The following is an 11027-nucleotide window of genomic DNA, read 5'->3' as shown; positions in this document are numbered from 1 at the left end:
TTCTTTAATGTATTTTATGGCAGGATGGTTAGTTGCCTTGTAATAGTCACCTTCTGCATGAATTAAATACATAAATGAAAAGATTATTATATCCTGAAAGCCCTCTGCTGAAGTGCTGAAACATAGAGACCTCTGGTGCCATTAGCAAATCTGTACATTGAGCAGGGGCCAGGATCACAATTTCCACATACCATGCATAGGTGGAGGGCTTGTTATTCACGGTATCCCGCCTACTGGAGGATGCCACTATTGTTGCTGACATCGCTGACCATGACCTGTTGCCAGTTCTTCGAAATTAATCCTCTGCCTCTCCAGCAGCCGCAGATAAGTGTTTTGATATATTGCTAGATGGATAGGATTTGCAGTGTCTCGCAATCCTGCTGATACAAAATGCCTTTAAGATCCTGCCTTTCCCATCCTAATCTACAAAGGAAACAGGAAAAAGGAACTTAAACTCCCTGTACTCAGACAGCAATGAGACTGTTTCAGTTTGCTCCTGCACTGCAAGTTTTTGCCTTTGACTTGTAAACAACAGCCCTTGTACCATGCAAGTGAAGAATAACCAGTGAAGGGTATACTCTGTTAAAGGATATTCCTAACTCCATGAGCTGCTGTGGAAACTGGATGGATACATTTTGGAAAGCATGGACCCTTTAGCACACTTACTTCTCTATGGATTCAGCCTGATGATTTCAGGTAAGACTTCATTTTAATTTCTGCCATGCCACAGCTCTACTGTTTCTCTCACAATACATGGGGGGCTAACTTCTTAAATCCCTGCTTTAGTGAGTTATCCTTACTAGCTTAATCTTGACTTTGCCTACATAAAGATGTCTCAGATGAAGAGAGGGTAATGCATGCAAGTAGGCAGATCTTGTACGCACTAAATGTACAGTTATAATTTCATTAATGAAAAGGTTATTTCATATCATGGTAATCTCCAAGGTCAGAGATGCTTTACTCAAAGAAGATCATTTTCTGAAGCACAAGGAAGCCTATCCTTTTCCATGGGCTTTCAGTCATTCAGCATTAAAGTATTGTGTGACAAAGTTGTTTGTGTAGTTTTAGGAATAGGTTAGACAAGGACTTGTATGGGATGGTTTGGATGGGAATGATCCTGTCTTGAGTAGGGAGTTGGATTAGATGACCTCCGGAGGTCCCTCCCAACCCTAATTTTCTATGATTCAATGCTTTCCTTGCCGGCATCTCCATCTGACCATCTTCCAGGCAGTCTCCTCAATACGACACACAAAACAAAGCCTGGGAAAGGGAAACAAGCCTGAGAGACCTTGAGATAGCTTTACAGCAGAACTCTTGTTCCTTGTTCACTCCTAAAAGTTCAGCTTCAAATCTCATTTTGATAGTGGCAGGACATTTCTAGTTTAAATGTCACATGCAGTACAAATTCACATGATGCTACTGTAAGAAACAGAAGGGAACAGCAGAGGAAAAAAATGTTTAACTGTGGTATAACTTACATTACAATTTATTGATCAGGTAAAAAAAGTTTAGAAATAGCATCTAAGTATTTAGAAAAGTCTGAAGATATACGCATGCAAAAATTTAAATTTAAATTTGGAGTGTGGATATGTGTGCATCACTACATAATTACTATATATCATTTACTGCTCTCTTGCGATGTGAGTGTCTTGCTAGTTGTAGCTTTAGAGCAGTTCATCTCTCATTTCATTACTGACTTCACTTCAGGGATAGTTGGAGAATCCCTTGAGCATTATGAACAGAGAAACTAAAAAGAAAATTTCAGTTTATCTGAGCTCCTTTGCTCAGAAACAAATCATCCCTGAATCTCCCTTCCCCAGAGCAAACTCATATTGCACACACTGTTTTCTGCAGGAAGCAAGTAAAATTCATTAACACATTGGAATGTGAGAGAAACAAAGGCTAGCTATGCAGATTAACAATAAATGTGGACAGTATGCTCATTTGAGTTCAGTATTGAAGAGCTGCCAGTCACAGCCTTTTCCACAGGGCTTGACCAGTTAGGTGTGTACTGGAGTCACACCCATCTCAATAGATCTGTCAGCTTTCCCACTTTTGTTCAAGTGTGATATCATGTTTCCTGGGGCTAGCGGTGGAAGACAATGCTAACCCGCTTTCCTCTAGATACAACAGGCGGAGTCCAGGAAAGCAGTATTGACATTCCCTAAGCAGGAGAGGCATTAAAGTCAATGCGACTGACAGACTGTGAACTGACTTAACCTTTTCCTACATGATGGTGGACTTTTGTGGGTGTGCTGCTGATCTACTCCACCCTTGTTCTAAGGTGGGGACAGTGCCTCTGGGCTTGGTTCCTAGTTACATCAAATACACTGTAATTTCATTTCCTTATATCAGTACTTCATCATCTTCCACAGCCAAAAGGGTCCATTACACAAGATGCTGTTAAAGAAAGGATGGGATAAATTGTGTAGTTTTCTTCCACACTGGACATTTGCGCAATCCAAAGCACATCTCCATTTATTCTGACAAGAGGGTTAGATTTAACTCCAGAGTTGGACATTAAATAAAGCCATGCATCTGAACATGCTTGCCCTTGCTAAGATTGTTTTTCTCTTCATTTTGCCCATGAGCCACCATGAGAGGTTGAATGAAGAAACTGGATCAAAACAACCTGGACACATAAGCTAGTTTAGAAGAAAATTCCATTTTCATAGCCTGAGACTGTCTCTGTTTGAGTGGGCACAGCTCTCACTGCTCACCTGTTAATGCTAATGGACCAAGCAAGGATATGTTTGGAGTAAACAGCATCGCTTGTCTTCTAATAAGTAATAAGATTCTCAACCAGATTGGAAATTTAGGTTGGTATTGCACATTCAAACTGACTCTTGCTAAGTGCAGTTAAAATGCAAGTAGACACACATTCAAGCAGTTTAGCACATGTGAAATGCCTTCATGGCATTGCAAAGTTGTTTCCTTTCAGGCAAGAGTTATCTCCTAACAGGTACTAACTTTAATAGGCCACCATATTCAAATGACTTGAAACTGTTGCAAGTGAACTTGTGACAAGGCTCTTAATCACATTTTCTCCTCTTGGTTTTGGTATTGTGTTGGAGCTCCATTCCAGCAAGATGGAAGCTACAACCTTCAGACAGCCAACAGTAATTAGGAACAACTTCTAATTAATTGTACAAACTGTTCCTGGCAGGAAGCATATACATTTTCAGGCCACTAGGATGAACTGCATCTGTGAAGTTTTGCTTAGTACCAGGAGTGGGAGAAACCAATGGGTCTCTAGCTGCAAGAATAATTTTGATTCATTTTTATCTGTTACATTTTAATCCATATATGGTGACACCACCTAAAAGCTACTCTGATCACCCAGGAAAAGATGCACCAAAAGCAACTTTACAACATCACTAAAATAAATAACTCCATGATAATTATTTATGTATCCAATGTGAGGTATATATCACAAAAGGATCTCTGATCCCTACTTGGGGTATATGGATGCTACCATAACACAAATTACAAATAATTATTTATCTTATCATGTGTATAAATATATCCCTCACATATACGTAATTAAAATATGTAGTCGTACATAAAAGTATATTAAAGATAGTATTATAATATAGATATGTCAAAACAACACATACAACTACACAAGTGCTCATTGCACAGAGTGGATGGTTAAAATAGTCTTGGGTTTCAAGAATTTTTTTTTTCATTTTGTGAAACATTTTCTCTCCCTCAGTTTAAACCAATGGGAAACATAAGTAAAGTCCTCTTCGGTATCTCTAGCCAGTATGACATTTGACAATAGGGTTCTTATTCTTGCCTTGCTTCTGGGATCACCAGAGAAATAAGCTAAAATAATACACAGCTTTAAAGCTTATGTTTTTGCCAGTGTCAAAGAGAACTTGAAATATGTTCTGCTTGGACAGCTGTAGGTTGCCAAGTGTGTCCTAACTGAAGCAAATAGTCAGGTTTAGATTCAGATTGGTGATGTCAGCAATTTCAGTATAACTAATAGACTGTGAAACTATAAAAAATATTTTACTTTGAAATGGCCCTCAGCAAACAACTTAAGCACTCTTGAATTTGTGTAAAAAGCTCTAATCTGGATTTTATTGCAACAGAGGGAAAGGGCTAGCGTTTTTGGTTCCTCCTCTCCAGATGTGTATGGTTTATGGCATCTAGCAAGTCCATCTGTTTGCAATCCTCTGATCAGTTGTGTACTGGTATTATTCTAGTGATGCAGACAAGTTTCTGTAGCTTTTTTTTTTCAGAGAGAATCTCTAGACAATCCAGAAGTTATGGTCATGATGCAGGACTAGCTGTTTGAAATTCCGTAGCCTGCTACAAGTCAGGAGCAAGAGTGTGACTTGGAGTAAATATCATAACTGTATGCAGGAGATCTGTCTAAATGATCATGGCTCTAAGATTAGATTTACTATCTGGTTGCAAAGAAAACCTTTCAGATGTAACCTGATATACTACTATCTGACTGGAAAGATAGGTAATGAAAAACAACAACTGCAACCTGAACAGCTTTAAATGCTGTTAAACTGCTAAACCTGACTGCTTTAAATGCCCAGTGCAGCTCCCAAGGGACATATTAATTTAGGGCTGCCACCAATATTCCCAGGGAACAGTTCCAGCATCTGGGATTAGCAGGAGCAAAGAAGCATTGCATTAGGCCCTAAATAATTGCACCCAAAAAGGTAAAGTGAAGTGCCATTATATTCAGAAGGAGATGGGTATGATCAGAAGTGGTTGGAAGGCATGAATTGAAATTTTGTTTTGGTGAATTTTTGGCTGCTTACTAAAGCCAAAATGGTTTGCATAGATGTATTGGTCTCCACAAAACTTTCATCTGGATTGCCAGGGAGTAAGTGATCTAGGTGGCCAGGATAGTGCACTGGAGTGTAGGAGACCTTAGTGCAACTCCTTGAACTGCCTGATCCAACGTGATATCGGTTATAAAGCAGTACTCTGAATCAGGCACAGCAGAGATTTTTTCCACATCCAACACCAATATCCTACATGCAAACTCTCTCCTTTTTACCCAAAACATACTGGAAGGGTTTTGATTTTCAGCCGGCATGTCTACATGTGCAAATGCTGTGGGGTGGGTTTACTTTAGAGTAAATTACTGGGCAGCCATCTACAGGTGCAGTGATTTGGGAGAAGATTTGGTGCTCCTGGCAGCAGCCACTCCCACCCCCTCTGGCCCTGTACCAGCCCCCTGCAGCAGCCAGGGGGAGCTCCCCCTGCATGCTAGCCCAGGGGCTGGCAGGGAGGGTTAGGAGACAGCTGTCTCCTGGCAGGGGATGGGAGATTGTTCCCTGCCCCCAGGAGCTGCCTGCTGCTGGAGTGGGCTCCAGTGGCAGAGCTGGGCAGAGACAATGTCTCTCTACCCTGGCAGCAGGAAGCTCCAAGCTCCAGTTCCCTAATTGGGGGTAGGGGGCTTGGAAAGAACTGCAGGGGAGGGGGGCAGGTCTCAGCCCCCTGCCCTGATCTGCCGGTGGAGCAGCTAGCAGCAAATGCAAGTAGCAAGTTAACTACAGAATAATTACCTTGCAGGTGTAGATGGCCGACCAAAAGCAAATTTGCTCCCAGTCAGTTGGTCAGTGGGGGGCAGGAAATTGCTCAAGAGTAAATCCACCCAGCAGCATTTGCACTTGGGTGCATCTACACAGATGCTGTCATATGCCACAATAAATTACTGCAGCTTAAATATACGTGTAGATGGTGACATCAAGATTAGTTTACTCTGGCTTAGATTGAGCTAGAGTATATCCAGGCACATTAATTGCACATGTACATGCACCCGCTGGTTCTGATTTTTGTTTCATTAAGACATAGCATTTTTGTTTCATTTGTCTTGGTGTAATGCTCACAAAACTAATGTAATTATACTGGCATAATACTAGTGCAAGAGGAGAGTCAAGTCCCTTGAATTCCCATATACTTCAGTCAATTTTATAGCTCATCTATATTATCTCCTAAATTGATGGGCAACAAAATATTGTTTTTTTAAAGAAATGGTGGCACAGCTTGGGTTCTGGTTCCCTTAATCAAGTTTTCTAAAAAGTAAGGGGTGGAGTTACAGAACCTAGATGGAATAAAAATGCTTTCATAATAATAAAAGGGAAAAACCTAGAAAATAATTATTTCAGGGGTAGTTTCTACTTATCATTGTCAGAAACTCAAGCACAGCAGCAGTATGGTAATATTGGGGAAGTGCAGAGGGAACCTCACTACCAGGGTCATGTAACTGTCCTGGTTGAATAAATAAATAGCTTAAATGGGGAAAAGTAACATCCTTGCTGGAATGCCTTTGGTGGCTTCGAATATATAAGATGTTGTTGCTAACTGAAGGTGACTGGCTAATGAAGTTAAATTTGCAAATATAGTTCTTGGGACTTCAAAATGGTTGTTTTTCCATGGTTATAGCATAAGTTGGAAAGCAAATATATCGGTGATTTCTAAAATGCTTTTTTGGTGGCCTTTGTTCCTTTCTTTGGGTTTGGCCTTTACCTTGCAAATGTTAATGTATTTGCAGAATTTATGACTAATTCATCGGACTATACGATGCAACTATATACTGGTATTTTAAAAATTGCATATATTTTAACTGCTTAATTGGAGATCCACTACTCCAGCAACTCCAGTTGCATTTTTACCTTCTTGACTTCATCCTGGCATGCCTGAGCAATGCTCTTATATTCTTCCCTAGTTATTTGTCCATGTTTCCACTTCTTATTAAGCTGCCTTTTTTGTGATTTAGTTTACTGAACAGTTCCCTGCTAAGCCAAGCTGGTCTTTTGCCATACTCACTAGTCTTCCTGTGCATCAGGATGGCTTGTTCCTGCACTCTCAGTAAGGCTTCTTTGAAGTACAGCCAGCTCTCTTGAGCTCCTCTCCTCCTCAGTCTTCCCAGGGGATCCTGCCCATGAATTCCCTGAGTGAGCTGAAGCCTGATTTTCTGAAGTCCAGCATCGTTACTATGCTGCTCTCCTTCCTTCCTTCCTTCCTTCCCTCCTTCCTTCCTTCCTTCCCTCAGGATCCTGAACTCAGTCATCTTGTAGTCACTGTTGCCAACCACTACTATATTCCCCACCAATTCATCCCTGTATGTGGGCAGCTGGTCAAGAAGAGCACAGCCCCTAGTTGGCTGCTCCAGCACTTGCACAAGGAAGTTGTCCCTAATACTTTCCAGAAACTTTCTGGATTGCCTGCACACTGTTGTATTGCCCTCCCAACAGATGGCAGGGTGATTGAAGTCCCCCATGAGAACCAGGGCCTGTAATGGGTAAACTTCAGCTAGCTTTTTGAAGAAAGCCTCATCCACCATTTCCTCCTGGTCTGGTGGTCTACAGCAGATCACCCTTCTTTCTCTCCCCTCTGACCCTAACCCAGACACTCTCAACAGGCCTATCTCCAACTCTGTACTGGAGCTCTGAGCAATCATATGGCTCTTCTACATATAAAGTGCAATTTCTCTTCCTCTTCTCCCCTCCCTGTCCTTCCTGAACAGTTTGTACCCATCTATGACAATGCTCCAGTCATGTGAGCTATCCCACCAAGTCTCTGCTATTCCAATCACATCATAGTACCGTGACTGTGCAAGGATTTCCAATTCTTCCTGCTCATTTTCCAGGCTCCGTGCATTTGTGTACAGGTACCTGAGGTAACTAGTTGATTGCCCTGATTTCTCAGGAAATAAATGAGAGCACCTCCCCTGTTGCCTCCTTCCGCTTGTTCTTCCTCCAGGTCTCCTGCTTCCCCACTTACCTCAGGGCTTTGGTCTCTATCCTCCAGTGAACCTAGTTTACAGCCCTCCTCACTAGGTTAGTGAGCCTGTCTGTGAAGAGGCTCTTTCCTCTCTTCATCACATGCACTCACCTGACTGCAGTGGCTCACACCAGTAGCTGGGGGGTGTGGCACGTTAGAGCACACCTCCCTGATTGGCTGGAGCACACAGGATCCAAAAACTGGAGAGGAGAAACCAAAAACCCTGGGCCAAGGCTAGCCCGCCCACACTGCAAGGCGGGGTTTACAGGGGAGATGCAAAGCATCCTGAGATGCTGAAGGACTGTGAGCTAACTTGAATCTGTAGGGGATCTGGGACAGAATTTCCATATACTAATTTAACCTAAATCAATTAAATCTGATACGACATCCATGCAGGTTTATCTTAAACCAGTTTCAGCCAGTTTGAAAGAAGTTTATGTGGACTGAACTTCTGTTGTGTTCATAGAGAAAGAAAATATTATTTGGGGGGCTGAGTACATATACACACACACACATACCACCAAGCAGGTAAGACTGTGGAGGAGGGAAGGGCAGGGGGAAAGGGAAAGGTCATGGGGGGGTTTAGATCTAAGTCCCCACAGTGAGTGAGGGTGGCACATGGCAGCAGGCAAATAGCATCATGCAGCTCTCAAGGCAGCAGCAGTGGGATGCAGAACCCAGCCCACAGTGGCAGCCCACCTCTGCCTCTCACAAAAGTCCAGGGGGCACATGCCCCCATGCCTCCCTTTGGGGTGTGCACAGCAGCAGAACCCCTCCCCCCCTCACACCCCTGGGCAAGCTGCCTGGGCTCCAACTGTCCCATGACCTACCCTGGGGCCCCATTCACCCCAGCCCCTACCCCTGCCTCTGCTCCACTCCCTCCTGCACTGTGGGGGCCTCAATCTGGCTCTCCCCATGCCCCTTCCTCTTCACAAACTTGCCTGCTGTGGTGGGCAGTGCTCCACATGCTGCCAGGCTGTAATCCTGACTGTGTGCAGGCTGTGTCTGGGTTTCTGTGCCTCTGTGTGTCCCCTGCTGCAGCCATCCAGAGTCCATGCCCAGTTGCCCTGTGGCCCTCTGCACTGCCAAAACTGCCCCATGTTTGGGGGGGCTTAGCCTCATTAGCCCCAGCCTTCTGCAACCCATGGTTGTATTATGCATTTGAACTGGTTTTCAATCACTTAAACTGGTTTATGTGTAACTTCTGTCCCCAGCCTATAAGAAGCAACAGATACCTGATTGCATTGAAAATCTATTTATTATCTACTGTCCCTGATAAGTTCTATGGCCACCAAGCAGTTAAACAGCTGTTTTTGATCAATTTGCTTTGCAGACCAAAGACAATTTGTTTAGGTCAGGGGTGTCAAATATGACTCGTATATCAGGCTGAATTCTGACCACGGTGATTATTACTCATGATTACACATTAGCTGATCTGTTGAAACTATTTTGTCTGTTGGCTTCCACCATCTGGTCAGTGGGAATAAACCATGATAATTTAACCCTGTTACACTCAGGGATAAACTACACTAAGTTAACTTCCACTTTCCATAGAATAGGAACAGACAGACCAAAACAAATACTTTGGATTCAGCTGAACTATGGGTATTTTCCAACCTTTCTCCCTTAAAATAATTTTTTTCATCCATTTAATGGTTTGTTTCATTTAAGTCTAGGTCCTGCAAGAATTACTTATGAGAACAGTCTTAGAACTGGAAAGGGAATACTCATATGAATAATAGTTGCAGGATCAGATGCATGTAACTGTAGAGAACACCCCTTCCCTTCTTCTCGTGTTTTGTTGATATACCATTCCTCTGCGGTTGCCTTCCATAAGACATATTCATCTCTGTCTGCACCATGATCAGAGCTGACAGGAGCATGACAATTCCCACTTGCATCAACCTTCAAGACATTTGGTTGTATTCTACACTGGGTGCACCTACATGAGACACTTTACTGAACAATAGACCTAATTATTGCCTCGTACGTGTCACTATCTACACGTGCTGACCCTTATTGTGCAGTAAGTTACGGCATAGTAAGTTCAGCACTAGATGGTGATGGTGTTGTCTACAGCTACTTGTATCTGATCCTGCAACTATTATTCATGTGAGTATTCCCTTTGAAGTAAATTACTGCACAGTAAGGTCAGCACATGTAGACAGTGATGCTTACTATGCAGTAATTAGCTCGAATGTACATTAAAGCATCTCATGTAGATGTCCCCAGAATGTAGGAGAACTGATTTTATTCTTCAGGCTCAGACCCCAGTGCCTCCCTTACTGTTGGGAGTTATCACCACAATGATAACTTATCCCAACAGAGGAAAATGCCAAACTTTTCCTGCTTCAAGAGCAAAGATCTTTCAGTGTTCTGAGAGATATAATCAATACCATAGAATCCAGGCATCAGCATAACTGTTGGAGACAGTAATATCCTATGGCAGAGTAATTTATTCCACTGCAATGCACATGTAGATGGGTTTTCCAAGCACACGTAGAAAACAGAAAGGAAGGAAACAAGTGGTGTTAGCTTTAGATTGTAAACTCTAAAAGTCAATGGGATTCTTTCCACTGATTACAACCAAATGTTTCTAAAGCATCTGACTTGTTATATTTTGTTCCTTACTGCTATTTATAAGCAGTAGTCTTAATTTGGTCTTTTCTTGCTATTGAGTCATGGAGGCAGCCTTGTTCCATTTGAGCAGCAGTCATTTCTAAACAATGATGTATGTATCAGCTTTGTTTTCCTGCAAAAAGACAATTGTCAGGATGGAACTTAGTTTGTTCATGAAAGTAGTTTGGGTGCAAGAATCTGACTCAGAAGTGACATAATATGGGTCATTGTTATCTTTGAGTCACAGAAAAAGTTAGACATCTAGATCTCTTTAGGACATAAAAATGCTTCACTGTCTTTAAATATAGATAAGAATAAATAAAAATAAGAAGTAATAGAACTGTTTATCATTAAACTGCACTTATAGCCCAATTCTATATGAGGAATCCTTACATCACTAGATATGGGAAAATCTTTCAATTCCAGAATTTTGACAAAATATTTACTTAGAGTTTCAAATTTAGCCAATACCCTCCAAAGATATCACAAGGTGATGGGTTTGGGGGGGGGGGGAAGGTTGGCAAAACATTGGGTTTATTTTTCCATTATCTCTACTGGCAAAGGCTTTTATTATCCCTTTAAGGAATGGGACAAGCTTGCACTGATACATTGGTCCAATATCAGATTGGTACTGATATAAAGAAAAT

The 11027-nt window shown here is 42.1% G+C and overlaps 1 protein-coding gene across 1 annotated transcript in view; it reads left to right on the top strand.

The window, feature by feature from the left end:
• The first annotated feature begins 247 nt into the window (after positions 1 to 247).
• TEK (TEK receptor tyrosine kinase) overlaps positions 248 to 11027 on the top strand; it is a 76706-nt gene continuing 65926 nt past the window's right edge. The window contains exon 1 of the mRNA XM_006268987.4: positions 248 to 696. Within this exon, the coding sequence (XP_006269049.1) occupies positions 645 to 696 (52 nt within the window). The 5' untranslated portion in view covers positions 248 to 644. The remainder of the gene's footprint in view (positions 697 to 11027) is intronic.

The sequence above is a fragment of the Alligator mississippiensis genome, chromosome 3, assembly GCF_030867095.1.
Source record: "Alligator mississippiensis isolate rAllMis1 chromosome 3, rAllMis1, whole genome shotgun sequence".
Taxonomy (NCBI): Eukaryota; Metazoa; Chordata; order Crocodylia; family Alligatoridae; genus Alligator; species Alligator mississippiensis.
Note: the sequence above shows the minus strand (reverse complement) of the source record. Positions and strands in the feature narration are given on the sequence as shown.